This window comes from Diplotaxodon limnothrissa, linkage group LG19, assembly GCF_057381915.1.
Source record: "Diplotaxodon limnothrissa isolate DT_005_m linkage group LG19, D_limnothrissa_male_GT1.1, whole genome shotgun sequence".
NCBI lineage: Eukaryota > Metazoa > Chordata > Actinopteri > Cichliformes > Cichlidae > Diplotaxodon > Diplotaxodon limnothrissa.
This window is the reverse complement of record NC_140614.1, coordinates 317,151-335,632: the sequence shown is the minus strand read 5'-3', so window position 1 is coordinate 335,632 and position 18,482 is coordinate 317,151. Positions and strand designations below refer to the sequence as shown.

The 18,482-nt window shown below is 47.5% G+C and overlaps 1 protein-coding gene across 1 annotated transcript in view; it reads left to right on the top strand.

Moving 5' to 3' along the window:
* Positions 1–18,482, top strand: part of LOC146611507 (MAM domain-containing glycosylphosphatidylinositol anchor protein 2-like) — a 183,055-nt gene that overhangs the window by 80,974 nt on the left and 83,599 nt on the right. The window contains exons 3-4 of the mRNA XM_085343664.1: positions 10,983–11,151; positions 16,428–16,624. Coding sequence (XP_085199790.1) covers positions 10,983–11,151; positions 16,428–16,624 — 366 coding nt within the window. The remainder of the gene's footprint in view (positions 1–10,982; positions 11,152–16,427; positions 16,625–18,482) is intronic.

The following is an 18,482-nucleotide window of genomic DNA, read 5'->3' as shown; positions in this document are numbered from 1 at the left end:
GGCCGGCAACGCCGTCTTACCAATAACGCCAAAGAAACAAAGAAAACGCTCGCAGCCACGAAAGGCAGGAGGACTACCAAACAAACACAATAAAAAAGGAGGCACTTCCCACACTTCCTACCCTACTCCCCACCACGGGGAGACACTCTCAGGGCCCACAAGCCCGTCTGCTCACTGGTCAGAAAGAGGCTGTCTGTCCAAAATCTAGCACAGAACCGCGTAGAGCCACCGAGGAAAAAGCCACCCTGCTCACAGCTCATCCCCAGTTTAAATAGCCTCAGAGGATGATTGCTGACTGGAGTCAGGTGGCAAACGAGGCTAATCAGCAGCAGCTGTGTCCTGGGGAGAGAGGAGAGTGAGAGAGACAGAGAGGGGTAGGAGTGGCAAGAGGGGTGGAGGCGGGGAGAGTGGGCAAACACCCCACCCACACACTCCCACAGCCTCACAGAACGTAACATTTACCTGGATGTTTGAGCATGCATCAAGACAGTAATCAACGTATTAACATTATCTGTGCAAAGATGAATACTTCTGAAGTAAAACAGTGAAAAATTACAGCACTTTAAAGGAATAGAAAGCCAGGTATTTGGCACATTTTGTTACCTTTTGTGAGTAGAAATTTCTTAGGTATTGAACAGAAATGATTTAACTTTATTTACATACCTAAAAAGGTTTCCCTCTAAATTCAGAGGGGCTGTAACTTCGGCTTCTATTGTCCGATTTGTGTTGATTGACATCTCTTTTTAATTGTTTGAGCTAATAAAATCACAGTAATATGGCCATGTTCACGTCAGTCCCACCAATCAGAAGTTGCAAGGCCAAAGAAAAATGCGTGACCTCGCCCTGGTCCAATCAAATGTCTGTAACTGGGCAGAAAATTATATATTTTTTAAAAATAGTAAACATCTCCAAGGCATTGTGGGAGAAGGAAACATTCTGTAGTCCCATATAGATGTTTAAACATTGGAAACAACAAGCAAAGTCCGATTATAACGTTACTGATTATTGATCGTAAAAATATTGTGGTCTGATTTTGCGGCTGGTTCGTTGATTTTTGGTCAGAGTGTGACGAAGCTTGCAGTTCTGGAATCTGTAAGAGCTTTCTTTTCAAAACCATGTATTGTTTTATTGGTTAGCTGAGGCTCCATGCTGATGAGGCTCCACTGTGTTTGTTTACTGACATTTCATGAAATGGTGTAACTGCTTTTGTGTTTGTGTTTGGTGGTTGTAGAAATGGTAGAAATGGATAATATGAGCGTTTAGCTGAGATTCACAGGTCTCTATGGATACCATGTATGCCAGGACTTAATATTAGTGAGCTTGTCTTGCAGACGATTGAACGGGATCTAACTCCTTTTTGTCCCCAGTACCAGGTACCTTTATGCATGTTGAACTTTTTTAATCCCTGGCTCTAATGCTGCTACTCTATCAGATCATGGCAGAAGAGACAACTCTCTACAATTTACATTGGCTTCTCCTGTGATTAAATGACAGATTAAAACAGATATGTATGGGAACATATGAGTAAATTAGTGTTGTTAAAGAAAGAACAATTCTTATTTTTTTATTTTATATTTCACTTGCTGGCACAACTGCTGTAAGAAGACTCTTCAGAGATGTGCTATCAGGAAGCGGCAGTCTTTATACTTAAAATGGCAGCACAGAAGGATTTGAAAGAGAGGACTTGTAAGTGTGCATCCTTGTAATCTTAACATAGATTAGCATTATAGTGGCTCTTTTTATCAATACAGATATAAAGAGCCACATATTCATCTTGACTCAAGTATTTGTGATCAAGGAAAAAAGATTTCAGAATATGTTAGGAGATATTGGATGGTAATGATTTCTATTGATATACTGATCTTTGTTGAAATTGCAGATTTCCAGTTGCATATGATTGATTTGATTTGTGGATTTGATTGATTCAATTCAATGTTATTTATACAGCAACAATAGGGAAGGCAAGTTTATTTATATAGTACAATTAAACAACAAGGTGATTCAAAGTGCTTTAAAGAGAAATTAAAAAACAAAAACAGCATGATTTAAAATTGGTTAAAAAACAGTAGATAAAATCAGAACACTAGATAAAATCAGTAGTTAAAATATAAGTTTTGAAATTTAAGCTTAAAAGTGTGGATTTGGTGCTTTATTCAAATGGAGCTGAGAATAGGTGAGTCTTCAACCTGGATTTAAATAAACTGAGTGTTTCAGCTGATCTGAGGCTTTCTGGGAGTTTGTTCCAGATATATGGAGCATAAAAGCTGAATGCAGCTTCTCTGTGTCTGGTTCTGACTCTGGGAACTGATAAAAAAACGGATCCAGATGACCTGAGGCATCTGGAAGGTTCATACATTCAGGTCCAGACCAAAAAGGCTAGGCAGCGCCTGTATCACCTACGACAACTGAGGAAGTTCAGGGTCTCTCCAAAGATCCTCAGGATTTTCTATACAGGCGCTGTGGAGAGCATCCTCACACAGAACATGACATCGTGGTTCGGGAACAGCTGTGTGAAGGACCAAAAAGCTCTCCAGAGAGTGATCCGTACAGCAGAACGCTGCTGCAGGATTGCTCTCCCCCCGCTTCAGGACACCTACACCAGGAGATGCCGGACTAGAGCAGCGCAGATACTGAAGGACCCGTCCCATCCTGGCAACAAACTGTTCCAACTTCTGCAATCTGGTAGAAGGTTCCGCATCATCCGGGCAAGGACAGAGAGACTCAAGAGGAGCTTCTATCCCCAAGCCATCCGTGCCCTAAACACACACACCCGCCCTCTCACATCATCTATAATTGACTGAGACAGGACTCTCTTCCAGACACTCTAAACCAAGGCACAATGTACATTCCAAATTCCTTTAATTTTAAATATATTTATATTGTCTATCCTGTAAAATAGTCAGATGTCTATTCATATTAATGTACAGAATTCACCTGCTTGCTGCTACTACTGCACATTCACCCAGTGTATATACTGTATATATATATATATATATATATATATATATCTATCCAGCGTAGTCTAACCACTACGCTGGATAGCGTAGTGGTTAGACTACACGCCTTTGGAACAGAGGATCGCAAGTTCGATTCCTGCCTGGGGCGTCTGTATCCAGTAAGGGTCCTAAGGCTAGACCCCCTATGCTAAGCAAGCCTACCGCAGACATGAGCGAGACAGATAAATATGAAGGCATGCCGGCTCGGACGTCGCCCGGATCAACAAGGTCCGCGTCAGGTGTTGAGGAACCAGGGCACCCTGACGAAAAGTGGGCTACTGGAACAAGAAGGCATCGGTGGGCAAGAGACGAAAACAGGGCGTTGTTGGAATGCTACTATGCAAGTAACCCCGGCGGAAGGGGCTACATGAATAGGATGAGGGACCTATGGATTCTTCGATACCCAACATCCACAATGACGGCGAAACAACTAGTAGCTCAGTGTTCCAACATTCGAAAGAAGGGACTGCTCTCACAGCTAGAGATTGACGAGGTACAACACAAATGCTACGGCAAGGAGGAGTCAGGACGCCAGGTCAGGGGGGAGATATCATCACCCCCACCCGAGATAGGGTACATAGCCCCAAGTGCGATAGGAGAAGGATCGTTGAGTGCGAGAGGAACTGACCTGAAAAATAGGATCATGGCCAAGCTTGAAACCTGGATCCCGCGTAGCCGGTTACCAAGATTACGTGAAGTTCCCTCAGAAGGTCTGCTAGATGATGTTAATGCAGCACTACGGGCAATACCTACAACCACGATTACCGACACTAACAAGCTGATCTACAATACGGCAGCAGTGATCAGTGAGATGCTTGGCTACAAGTTGAACAGCGACAAGGGGCAGTACCCTCCATGGAGAAGGAGGCTAGAGGGCAAGATCAAAGTAGCACGGAGGGAGGTTAGCCAACTAACGGAGTTGCAGAAAGGTGCGACAAATAAGGTGCCTAAGAAATACAGCAAGCTGTCCATACCTGAGGCCTTGGAAACTGCCAAGCAAAGACTCACAGCCTTGGCCAGCCGCTTGAGGAGGTACACCAGAGAGATAGAAGGCAGGAGAATAAACCAGCTGTTCTCCACAGAACCAGCAAAGGTGTACTCTCAGTGGCAAGGGAACAATAAGAGAACAGCACCACCAAGGCTGGAGACGGAGCAATACTGGAAGAGCATATGGGAGAAGGATGCAACCCATAACGGCAATGCTCAGTGGCTAGAGGATCTGAGGGCTGACCACAGCGACCTCCCTGAACAGGGTCCAGTAACCATCACAGTGGCAGATATCCAAGAAAGGGTCTCCAGTATGAAGAGTTGGACAGCACCAGGGCCCGACATGGTTCACGCCTACTGGCTGAAGAAGCTGACTGCACTCCACGAGCGTCTGGCAGCACAAATGAACCAGCTGCTAGTTAACGAGAGACACCCGGAATGGCTAACTGAAGGCCGGACGGTCCTGATCCCCAAGGACCCCAAGAAGGGACCGGTCCCCTCCAACTACCGACCAATAACCTGCCTCAGTACTACATGGAAGCTCCTGTCAGGCATCATATCGGCTAAGATGAACAGGCACATGGGTCAATACATGAGCGGGACACAGAAAGGAATTGGCAAGAATACCAGAGGCGCAAAACACCAGCTACTGGTAGACAGAACAATCAGCCGAGACTGCAAGACCAGACTGACCAACCTGTGCACTGCCTGGATTGATTACAAGAAGGCCTATGACTCAATGCCCCACAGCTGGATACTGGAATGCCTAGAATTGTACAAGATCAATGGGACCCTAAGAGCCTTCATCAGGAACTCAATGGGGATGTGGCGTACAACACTAGAGGCCAACTCCAAGCCCATAGCACAAGTCACCATCAAGTGCGGGATCTACCAAGGAGATGCTCTGTCCCCACTGCTGTTCTGCATAGGCCTGAACCCCCTCAGTGAGATCATTAACAAGACTGGCTACGGATACCGACTACGGAACGGAGCAGTTGTCAGCCACCTCCTGTACATGGATGACATCAAGCTGTATGCCAAGAGTGAACGAGACATCGATTCACTGATCCACACTACCAGGCTATACAGCAATGACATTGGAATGTCGTTCGGACTGGAGAAGTGTAGTCGGATGGTAACAAAGAGAGGGAAGGTAGTCAGAACTGAGGGGATTGAACTACCAGAAGGCAACATTGCAGACATAGAGGACAGTTACAAGTACTTGGGGATCCCACAGGCGAATGGGAACCATGAAGAGGCCGCTAGAAAAGCTGCAACCACCAAGTACCTGCAGAGGGTCAGGCAAGTCCTGAGGAGTCAGCTGAATGGTAAGAACAAGATCCGGGCCATCAACACGTACGCCCTGCCCATGATCAGGTACCCTGCTGGGGTAATAGGCTGGCCAAAGGAGGAGATAGAAGCCACTGACATAAAGACAAGAAAGCTCCTTACCATGCATGGAGGGTTTCACCCCAAATCCAGCACCCTGAGGCTGTACGCTAAGCGGAAGGAAGGGGGCCGGGGACTGGTGAGTGTCAGCACCACAGTCCAGGATGAGACAACGAACATCCAAGAATACATTAGGAAGATGACCCCAACTGACCGAGTGCTCAGTGAATACCTCAGGCAGCAGAAACCCAAGAAAGAGGAGGGAGACGAGGAACCATCATGGAAGGACAAGCCCCTGCACGGTATGTACCACCGGCAGATAGAGGAGGTGGCTGATATCCAGAAATCCTACCAGTGGCTGGACAAAGCTGGACTGAAAGACAGCACAGAGGCACTAATCATGGCAGCACAAGAACAAGCTCTGAGCACAAGATCCATAGAGGCTGGGGTCTATCACACCAGGCAAGACCCCAGGTGCAGGCTGTGTAAAGATGCCCCAGAGACAATCCAGCACATAACAGCAGGGTGCAAGATGCTAGCAGGCAAGGCATACTTGGAACGCCATAACCAAGTGGCCGGCATAGTGTACAGGAACATCTGTGCCGAGTATAACCTGGAAGTCCCGAGGTCAAAATGGGAGATGCCCCCAAGGGTGGTGGAGAATGACCGAGCTAAGATCCTGTGGGACTTCCAGATACAGACGGACAAAATGGTGGTGGCTAACCAACCGGACATAGTGGTGGTAGACAAACAGAAGAAGATGGCCGTAGTGATCGATGTAGCGGTTCCGAATGACAGCAATATCAGGAAGAAGGAACACGAGAAGCTGGAGAAATACCAAGGGCTCAGAGAAGAGCTCGAGAGGATGTGGAGGGTGAAGGTAACGGTGGTCCCCGTGGTAATCGGAGCACTAGGTGCGGTGACTCCCAAGCTAGGCGAGTGGCTCCAGCAGATCCCAGGAACAACATCGGAGATCTCTGTCCAGAAGAGCGCAGTCCTGGGAACAGCTAAGATACTGCGCAGGACCCTCAAGCTCCCAGGCCTCTGGTAGAGGACCCGAGCTTGAAGGATAAACCGCCCGCAGGGGCGTGCTGGGTGTTTTTTTTTTTTTTTTTAATGTTCTTCCTCTACACCCCCCCCCCCCAAATATTTGCACATGTCGAGGAGCGTGTCAGGCTACATTTCACTGTGTGTTATACTTGTATAACTATGCATGTGACAAATAAAGAACCTTGAACCTTGAATACTGGGTCAGGAGGTCAATAGACTAATAGACTCCAATTTGTTCACGTGAATGGAGAGTCGTCTTCACACACTGAGGTTAAATATGGAGTTCTATGGGGTTCAGTGCTAGGACCAATTCTGTTTACATTATACATGCTTCCCTTAGGCAGCATCATCAGAAGACATAGCATACATTTTCACTGCTATGCTGATGAAACCCAACTTTATCTATCCATGAAGCCAGATAACACACACCAATTAGTTAAACTGCAGGAATGTCTTAAAGACATAAAGACCTGGATGGCCGCTAACTTTCTGCTTCTTAATTCAGATCAAACAAAGGTTATTGTACTCGGCCCTGAAAATCTTAGAAATATGGTATCTAAGCAGATTCTTACTCTGGATGGCATTACCTTGGCCTCCAGTAACAGTGTGAGGAACATTGGAGTCATTTTTGACCAGAATATGTCTTTCAACGGACATATTAAACAAATATGTAAGACTGCTTTCTTCCATTTGTGCAACATCTCTAAAATTAGAAATATCCTGTCTCTGTTAGGATGCCTGGGTCGTTGACCCATGGTTTTGAGTTTATTATATTATTTATCATTTCTAGTCTTTGGTTTCTTTGAGTTCTGCCTTATGGTTTACATCTCTGTGTTCTCTAGTTGCTGTCTCCCCTGTCAGCTGTATTCCCTTGTCAAGTTCGCGTCTCTGTGTTATGTTTCCTGTTTTACTTTGAAAGTCTGTGTCATGTAAATGCGTCTGGTTTTGCTTCCTTTGTCTTGTTAGGCCTGATTTGCCCCAGCTGTGTTTCCCTCCTGTTACCCATTCCCTGATTGCTCCCTCTGTGTATTTAAGCCCTGTATTTCTCTGTGTTGTGATCTACCCTTTTGCCATGCTGTGAGTTGGCCCAGGTAAGTTTGTTTTGATATATCCAGTTATGTTACATTTGAGTTTAGCATTAAAGCTGTTTTGAGTCCAAGTTTTGCCTCAGTGTCTGCACCTTGGGTCCTTTTCCAGCCTGCACAAAGCCATTTCATAACAGTCTCAGAATGACGCTGAAAAACGAGTTCATGCATTTATTACTTCCAGGCTGGATGACTGTAATTCATTATTATCAGGAAGTCCTAAAAACTCCCTGAAAAGCCTTCAGCTAATCCAAAATGCTGCAGCAAGAATACTGACAGGGACTAGAAAGAGAGCAGATTTCTCCTGCTTTGGCTTCCCTTCATGGACTTCCTGTTAAATCCAGAGTTCAAAATCCTGCTCCTCACACACAAGTTCTTAAATAATCAGGCCTTATCTTAATGACCTTATAATACTAGATCACCCCATTAGCGCAATTTGCTCTCACACTGCAGACTTGTTGTTCCTAGAGTATTTAAAAGTAGAATGGGAGGGAGAGCCTTCAGTTTTCAGGCCCCTCTTCTGTGGAACCAGCTTCCAGTTTGGATTTGGGAGACAGACACTATCTCTACTTTCAAGATTAGGCTTCAAACTTTCCTTTTTGCTAAAGCATATAGTTAGGGCTGGATCAGGTGACCCTGAATCCTCTCTTAGTTATGCTGCAATAGACGTAGGGCGCTGGGGGATTCCAATGATGCATTGACTATTTCTTCTTCAGTCACTGTCTTCACTCACTATGTGCTAATAGGTGTGTGAATCATACTTTAATTTCTGGCTCTCTTCCACAACATGTCTTTATCCTGTCTTCCTTCTCTCAATGCGTCACAGAAGATGGCCCCACCCCTGGAAAGTGGATGAGCAACTGTCATTTTGCAGTCGGGTCACTTTTTGTGGAGAAATAAATAAAACAATATAATAGGAAAATAAGGATGCTAAGTATATTGATTTCATGACAACTAAACTTTGTGGTGCCCGAATTTATGCACCTGCTTGATTTTTGTTTAAACAATTATTGCACACTTTTTGTAAATCCAGTAAACTTCTTTTCACTTCTGAAATATCACTGTCTCCTATATGATATACACTCAACAAAAATATAAACGCAACACCTTTGTTACTGCTCCCATTCCCCATGGGATGGACGTAGAGACCTAAAATTCATCCCAGATACACAATATAACCATCCCTCCCAAACAGTGGTCACAAATCAGTCCAAATGTGTGGTAGTGGGCACATCTGCTATATTGAGATAATCCATCCCACCTCACAGGTGTGCCACATCAGGATGCTGATCTGACATCATGAGTAGTGCACAGGTGTACCTCAGACTGCCCACAACAAAAGGCCACCCTGGAATGTGCAGTTTTGTCTCACAGCAAAATGCCACAGATGCCACAAGCAATGAGGGAGTGTGCAATTGGCATGCTGACAGCAGGAATGTCAACCAGATCTGTCGCCCGTGCATTGAATGTTCATTTCTCAACCATAAGCCGTCTCCACAATAAAGCTGACTTTGAATTTAACTTGAGTCAAGCTCTGGACATATCTCTAAGGCCCAGTCAACCATGCTACAGAAGCTAATCTTTCCCGCTTGTATCCAGGATATAATTTTTTTTCTGTCATGATCCATATGTAATGACCATTGTCTTACAGTTTTTGATCAGCTCTTAAAGAGACTTCGGTGAGAATTAAGTTTTATGCCATATGATTGTGACTTTTTATGCTTTTTAGGCAGTATTTTACATACTGCCTAAAAGGTATTAACATTGAAATTTAGCTCAGCTGTTTCACCAAATTTTGGATCCCTGCACCATTCAACAGAAATTCAAGAAACATCTTAAATATGTTGCAATACAAGTATCAAGAATTTAGAGTAATTTATGTCAAGCTGCAGTTCAGAAAGCAAATATGAACCTAAAGTGCTCCATTACTTCATGCATCTGCTTCACATCATGCCAAATAATTCTTTAAAAAATATTAAAACTATTTATATCATAATTACGTGAAATATGACTCTTTTGTATTTTCTAGTGTCTTCTTTACCCTTTTGAAAATATAATCTACTAAATAGTCGACTGATTTCTATTATTTAGTCAAGAGAACAAATGTTTGTTTATATAAAACCATTCATACAAAAGAATGTTGAATAAGATTTTCAACAAAGATCAGTATATTAAAAGAAATCTTACACTATAATAATATAAGGGTTAGGGAGAGGTAATACACACACAAAAAAATCCAAGAAATGTCACTTTTGGGGACAGTGGAAATTCTTGCAATTTCACACACTTCCACTAGGGGCAACATAGAGTTATACACAGATTGCGAAAATTTTTGGGGGCAATGTCATACACATACACAAAAAATCTAAAAAATGTCACTTTTGGGGTCAGGTGAGATTTTTGGATTAAAATATGTTTTAGAACATGCTGAACGTTGTTAGAGGTAAATCTAATTGGGGACGGTGGTTTTGGTCCCCAAAGGGAGAGGTGTCCCCAATTGACTGGTGTGTGAGCTGATAGAAGTCCCCAATTTTGACACAAGCAAACTCACACACACAGACACACGCACACACACAGACACACGCACAGACACACACACACACAGACACACACACACACACAGACACACGCACAGACACACACACACACACAGACACACACACAGACACAGACACACGCACACACACACACACACACACACACACAGACACACGCACAGACACACACACACACACACAGACACACGCACACACACAGACACACACACACACACACACACACAGACACACGCACACACACAGACACACGCACAGACACACACACACACAGACACACACACACACACAGACACACGCACAGACACACACACACACACACACAGACACACACACAGACACAGACACACGCACACACACACACACACACACAGACACACGCACAGACACACACACACACACACAGACACACGCACACACACACACACACACACAGACACACGCACAGACACACACACACAGACACACACAATAATCGATTACATTGAACTGACCTCAGATCAGAGGATGTAAGGACAGTTGAACTCTTGCTCCGCCCGTCTTTGTCGGCTGATGCCAGGAAAAACAGCAACATTTATCTAATTAGTTTGGAAGAGCCAAGACCACGGGAACAAATCCTGCACAGATGTTGAGCAGCTGTTGCTGTTTGCATTACACTGAAGTCTTGAAACAACATTATAGAGTACACTGGGATATTGCTTTATTTATTTCTAACTGTTTGAGTTTTCTTAAAGGCTTCTGGTGTATCGATCAACATCCTTTGCCCGACCCGTGATCTTCTGTTCCATAGTTGATGGTCGTGTTTCAGTTTTGGTCCTCTAAATGAATAAATATTTCCCTGATGGAGAATAACATGAATGTGTAACCTGTGTTTTGTCATTTAAAAGGTAAATAATGTCAGGTATGTGTACTCTGTGCAGATCCGTTGGACTAAAACTGCTGGTGGAGCGTCAGACCGCGAGTCCTCGCTGCACAACGAAACTCTGAGGATCCAAAACATCAACCGCCACCAGGGGGGGCGTTACTACTGCAAGGCTGAGAATGGATTGGGATCCCCCGCCATCCGCTCCATACGAGTCGACGTCTACTGTAAGAACCCTGATTCACACCAGCCGTGACATTCTGGAACAGACATGCGTTTAGATAGTGGAAATCCTCGGCCCGTGGTGCGGCTCCCGTGACCTGCTATCATTCCTGATTCCCAGTGCACAAAGACGATCACTGGGCAATCCCAAAGAGAGCACAACAACACACGTTTCACGACTGTACTGCCGAGTAGCACTCAGCCATCCAGCGCTGACACATGCCTGATCACACCGTTAGGCAGGCTGACACAGTATGGAGGGTAATTAGCAGCAGCCAGTGAGTTCTGACTAACCGCAGGTGTGGATGGGCTCAGCTTTAGGGTAGGATGTCGCCCGCCGGAAGCACATGCTGTCACAGCGTTACACGGCTAGTGCAGACTTTGCCTGTTGGATGCACTCAGGGTGCTCTGTGTTGGCCACTTTATGCGGCTCCTTTGGTTTTCACCTCCTGTCTTGTTTTGTGATGGTGGGATGGTGCCGTGATCATGAGTAAAAACTCATTTACAAATCTCATGAAGCCACATTTTATTCAAACAGGACACAGAGACACAACACACCTGAGAAAGTTGGAATAGGACTTTATAAGCAACGGTCCGCAAACATCTGGAAACTGAGGGAGAGACCTGCCTCAGTCCTTCCTGATATAGCATCACAGTAGCTCCAGGTATTCTTTGTGATCTAGATGATGACATGTAGATCTGATCTAGATCGGGCCCAGCTCTGTAAGCCCTAACACCCCCCCAAAGATAGAGGATTTTATTCCTGAGTAGAAGCTGGACGGTCCTTGTCCTCATTGGTCCAGGTGACATAGCATCCGTGTTGTCCAAAAAGAATTTCAAATATCAGTCTGACCGACCTTTAAAGTTTCCACATCTGTCACAGCAAACTGTTCACAGACGAGTGAAGTTGCTTCTGCAACGCTGCCGCGGCTGTTTTCACTGCAGTGTTTAATGCAGGCATCCAGTGTTGATTTGTTTGGGATTAATGTCATGCTAAAAAATGGAGCTGTTGCCACGATTGGACGAGAGGCGCAGTGCTGTCTCCGTATGACACAACCATCTCTGTGCTGTGGGAACGGAGTCGGTAATCAGGGTCAAATACTTTAACCACCTAAATCCAACATTCTCGGCAGTGCTCGCTGACATGGTGTCGAGCTGTTGTCTGCTTTTGTGCAAGCATGCTTTCATTTATCTGTTTCATCGTTTTGTGAATTCGGCTGACGAAATGGGTGCAAATGTTTCTGTGAGAAGGCTGCTGTGAGTCTGTGCGTGATGATGACCCAAGTGAATGACGGGTCAGTGATAATAGTGCTTCACGAGCAACAGGTACGAGCAGCGTGAGGATTAAACGTCTGCGTTAGTCGGTATCTTCCTGCTGATGGTGTCAAAGTCCTGACCTACATGTGTCTGCATCACCTGTGTTGGTGCTTTCTGTTGCTAATCGTGCCGTACGAAGCGGAGGCGTTTCTCCCCTCAGCGACAGCGAGCAGGCTGACGGTGTCTCACAGAACAGGTTTCCTCTTCATCGTGGTGTCATTGCTGTTGCATGTAATGTTTCCTCCAAAACAAAAAGAAGGAAACAAACATACTTGTTGTATAAAAGCCATAATGTCCTGGAGCATGTAGCTTCCTGGGATTGCAGGGAGGTACCTCGACGCATCGCAGCTGAGTGCTGCCTGTGAGGCACAGAAGCTTTTACACAAAGGTAACTGCAGCAAGAGATGAATGGTTTCCTTCACTGCGCCTTACCCTGCAGCCAGCACAGCCTCACTGCGCAGGCTGAGCTGTGGGAGTAGCATGTTGTGGCAGCAGATTGTTTGGGCCTGTGAGTAACTGCACTGGCTGCTTTTTAGAGTTGGACGTTGCTCTGTGTGAAGTGGATTAGTAACCATTAGCCCTTCTGCCCGTGGCAACTTCATAACCACACTCATTATGACCGTGGATCACAATTGGCCAGCTGCAGTCAGCTGATCGGGGAGCTCGCTGTGTTTCCACACACTTTAAAAGCCCTGGGCTCTGCAGTAATTACCCAAACCACAGGAAAACTGACCCGCTGTTTGGAAAATAGAAGGAGGTGTAAATTCAGACTCCACAGGAGGAAACAAACTGCCTGTGCAGGGCTGCATATATCCACTAAGTAAACACATCCAGTGTGCAGTAAAGGGCTGAAGTGAAGTGGCCTTCTGGCTCTGATGGCTCATGCTGTACTCAGGTGCCCACTGCACTCTGTTTGAGATGCTTAAAGGGACAGCGAGCTGACGCCTGCTGAGGCTGGAAGCTTCTCCTGGTGCGGAGAACACGAGGAGATTAGACGTGTCCACCATCACTGAGCTGCAGATGCTGTCAGTGAGCCGCTCAGTGTGCAGAGCAGCTGCTTCATCAGAGAGATAACTCCACCCACCCGGCTGCTGGATGTTTCCATTGTAATCTTCTTCTTTAACATTCTAATAATCATAATAACATATGACTCCTCCCCCTCCTTCTCCTCTCCCTATGACTCCTCCCCCTCCTCCCCCTCTCCCCATGATTCCTCCCCCTCTCCCTATGATTCCTCCACCCCTCCTTCCCCTCTCCCTATGATTCCTCCCCCTCTCCCTATGATTCCTCCACCCCTCTTCCTCTCCCTATGATTCCTCCCCCTCTCCTCCACCTCTCCCTATGATTCCTCCACCCCTCCTCCTCCTCTCCCTCTGATTCCTCCACCCCTCCTCCTCCTCTCCCTCTGATTCCTCCACCCCTCCTCCCCCTCTCCCTATGATTCCTCCCCCTCTCCCTATGATTCCTCCACCCCTCCTTCTCCTCTCCCTCTGATTCCTCCACCCCTCCTCCTCCTGTCCCTATGACTCCTCCCCCTCCTCCTCCTCTCCCTATGACTCCTCCCCCCTCCTCCACCTCTCCCTATGATTCCTCCCCCTCTCCTCCACCTCTCCCCATGATTCCTCCACCCCTCCTTCTCCTCTCCCTATGACTCCTCCCCCCTCCTCCACCTCTCCCTATGATTCCTCCCCCTCTCCTCCACCTCTCCCCATGATTCCTCCACCCCTCCTTCTCCTCTCCCTATGATTCCTCCCCCTCTCCTCCACCTCTCCCTATGATTCCTCCACCCCTCCTCCTCCTCTCCCTCTGATTCCTCCCCCTCTCCCTATGATTCCTCCCCCTCTCCCTATAATTCCTCCACCCCTCCTCCTCCTCCTCTCCCTCTGATTCCTCCCCCTCTCCCTATGATTCCTCCCCCTCTCCCTATAATTCCTCCACCCCTCCTCCTCCTCTCCCTCTGATTCCTCCCCCTCTCCCTCTGATTCCTCCCCCTCTCCCTATGATTCCTCCACCTCTCCCTATGATTCCTCCACCCCTCCTCCTCTCCCTATGATTCCTCCCCCTCTCCTCCACCTCTCCCTATGATTCCTCCACCCCTCCTCCTCCTCTCCCTCTGATTCCTCCCCCTCTCCCTATGATTCCTCCCCCTCTCCCTATGATTCCTCCACCCCTCCTTCTCCCCTCCCTATGATTCCTCCACCCCTCCTCCTTCTCTCTATGATTCCTCCCCCTCTCCCTCTGATTCCTCCACCCCTCCTCCTCCTCTCCCTCTGATTCCTCCTCCTCTCACTATGATTCCTCCCCCTCTCCCTATGATTCCTCCTCCTCTCACTATGATTCCTCCACCCCTCCTTCTCCCCTCCCTATGATTCCTCCACCCCTCCTCCTTCTCTCTATGATTCCTCCCCCTCTCCCTCTGATTCCTCCACCCCTCCTCCTCCTCTCCCTCTGATTCCTCCTCCTCTCCCTATGATTCCTCCCCCTCTCCCTCTGATTCCTCCACCCCTCCTTCTCCTCTCCCTCTGATTCCTCGACCCCTCCTCCACCTCTCCCTCTGATTCCTCCACCCCTCCTCCTCCTCTCCCTCTGATTCCTCCTCCTCTCACTATGATTCCTCCCCCTCTCCCTATGATTCCTCCACCTCTCCCTATGATTCCTCCACCCCTCCTCCTCTCCCTATGATTCCTCCCCCTCTCCTCCACCTCTCCCTATGATTCCTCCACCCCTCCTCCTCCTCTCCCTCTGATTCCTCCCCCTCTCCCTATGATTCCTCCCCCTCTCCCTATGATTCCTCCACCCCTCCTTCTCCCCTCCCTATGATTCCTCCACCCCTCCTCCTTCTCTCTATGATTCCTCCCCCTCTCCCTCTGATTCCTCCACCCCTCCTCCTCCTCTCCCTCTGATTCCTCCTCCTCTCACTATGATTCCTCCCCCTCTCCCTATGATTCCTCCTCCTCTCACTATGATTCCTCCACCCCTCCTTCTCCCCTCCCTATGATTCCTCCACCCCTCCTCCTTCTCTCTATGATTCCTCCCCCTCTCCCTCTGATTCCTCCACCCCTCCTCCTCCTCTCCCTCTGATTCCTCCTCCTCTCACTATGATTCCTCCCCCTCTCCCTATGATTCCTCCCCCTCTCCCTCTGATTCCTCCACCCCTCCTTCTCCTCTCCCTCTGATTCCTCGACCCCTCCTCCACCTCTCCCTCTGATTCCTCCACCCCTCCTCCCCCTCTCCCTATGATTCCTCCCCCTCTCCCTATGATTCCTCCACCCCTCCTTCTCCTCTCCCTCTGATTCCTCCACCCCTCCTCCTCCTCTCCCTCTGATTCCTCCCCCTCTCCCTATGATTCCTCCACCCCTCCTCCTCCTCTCCCTCTGATTCCTCGACCCCTCCTCCACCTCTCCCTCTGATTCCTCCACCCCTCCTCCCCCTCTCCCTATGATTCCTCCCCCTCTCCCTATGATTCCTCCACCCCTCCTTCTCCTCTCCCTCTGATTCCTCCACCCCTCCTCCTCCTCTCCCTCTGATTCCTCCCCCTCTCCCTATGATTCCTCCACCCCTCCTTCTCCCCTCCCTATGATTCCTCCACCCCTCCTCCTTCTCTCTATGATTCCTCCCCCTCTCCCTCTGATTCCTCCACCCCTCCTCCTCCTCTCCCTCTGATTCCTCCTCCTCTCACTATGATTCCTCCCCCTCTCCCTCTGATTCCTCCTCCTCTCACTATGATTCCTCCCCCTCTCCCTATGATTCCTCCACCCCTCCTTCTCCTCTCACTATGATTCCTCCCCCTCTCCCTATGATTCCTCCACCCCTCCTTCTCCTCTCCCTATGATTCCTCCACCCCTCCTACTCTCACTATGATTCCTCCCCCTCTCCTCCCCCTCTCACTATGATTCCTCCCCCTCTCCTCCACCTCTCCCTATGATTCGTCCCCCTCTCCCTCTGATTCCTCCACCTCTCTCAGACCTGGATGACCCAGTGATAACGATACATCAGAGTGTGGGTGAAGCAAAGGAGCAGTTCTACTTTGAGCGGACAGTCTTCCTGCGCTGCGTAGCAAACTCCAACCCTCCTGTCCACTACACCTGGAGGAGAGGCAGGGAGGTGCTGTCGCAGGGCTCAGACTCTGGGGTGGAGATCTACGAGCCATTCTTCACACAGGTGAGAGACACATTTTCATCTCATCTTCAATGAAGCGTTTTAGTTCATGACATGAAGCTGTCGCTGTTAGCAGCATCAGGTCTGTGGGAGAAGCACAAGAGTTCATTAAAAAGAGACGTTAGAGCACAAAAGCAAAGCTCGGTTTGAACAGGTACAGGTCAGGTTTTACAGCTCGGCATCGTCCGTCCTGCCCGAAGTCAGAAAGTAGCCTCCAACAATGGTGCTCCACAGCTGTTTCTGCACACAGGGCTAGCACACCTAGCAGAAAAAGTCACAGTATTGTCCCAGATGTTTTAGGACACGGTGTTGTACAGAGCTCTGAGACAGGGAAACTTGCGTCCTTGATGTTGTCGTCGTGTTAACTTCATGCTTATTCAGGATATTTACAGCTAAATCTTAGGCAGCAGATGTTTGCAGGTGTTGTTGTTGCAGAGTGTCAAACGTCCTGAAATGACTGCATTTGAATAGGAATTATTCTGATCTCATGCCTCGCTGTGTTCCTGCGACGTGGTTCGCACCACCCTCAGTGACAGCACACACCTCTGATCTCAGCTCATCTCCCTGAACACCTGAATGCAGATTCACTGAGTGATTAATCAGTGTGTTCAATACAAATGATCAGTTTGTCTTTGAGTCTCTAACAGTCGTTTAACGTAATCCTTTTCACAAGTTTACCTTTTGATGAGCTTACAGACGTCTGCTTATGATCAGCAGGATGGGAGAAACACTAACAAAGCGTTTAGTTTAACGCTGCCATGATTCCTGTTGTGTCCAAATTACACATCAGCCCTCGCGTGTTGGACAGACGCAGACTTTACTAAACTTTCTTTTTGTCTTAATAATCTGCAGCAACTAATGTGTTTAGAAGGAAGTGAACTGAGCTATAAATGCGTCTCCACAGAGAGATTCAGTCATTTAACTGTGACACAGACTCCAGCAAATTATTCTTCCTCATTTTGTGTTTGCTCCCCTTCCACAGAGCTTCATCAGTGAAAGTCTTTTTAGTTCCAGCCTGGTTTCCTTTTTCTCACTCAGTCCTCGGCTGTGGCCAAAAATAGCTGAAAGTTGGATGTTTTTAGCCTCGCAGTGACGTGCAAAGCACCGCTGATTTCTACAGCCTGGTGAACAAATATGTGTTTATTGGCTTGATGGAAAAACCCTTAAAACTTGCTATGAAAACAAAAATCTTGGCAGATAAACCAGTTTGTGATTCCAGTTCTGAATCCAAATGTTCTGTGTTTAACAGTTGGGAAAGTCATAGTTTAAGCCTCATCCTCGTCCTCCTGAGGATTAAAACCTCTGCAGATGGAGAGTCCAGATTTGCCTTTTTTCCCTTTGGCCGAGGTTTGGATTTAATTTGGAGCAAAGGGAAGCCAGCCAATCAGGCAGCTAGTTAGTGGGCCGTGTAATACCGCAGCGGAGATAACATTCACGGCAGATTTGAACGCTGTCGACTGTAATGCCTTCAGCCCAGAGCTCACCGACCGGTTAACCCCTCCCCCCTCGCTTCTCATGGGCTGTAATGAGAAGCTTATCTCCTCCTCCTCTTCCTGCACAGCCAAAGAGTTGGCTGCCATCTTTGCACAAACATCCCATTTAAATGTCATCTAATCTCATCTCATCTGTCCGTGAGGCGGAAGGCAGCGTGGAGGCTGCCAGTGGAGATAAGAGAGATTTGGCAGTGAGGTGGAGACGGGAGGAGGAGGAGCGCGAGAAGCAGGAGGAAGAAGGATGAATTTGCTGTCTGTCAGTTTACTGTAATTATAGTTACACATCACGAGCACAGAGACATCTCCAATTATTTGTACTGCTGCGTGCACATCTGTGAGAGAAACACAACAGCAGCTGTTGTTCCCTG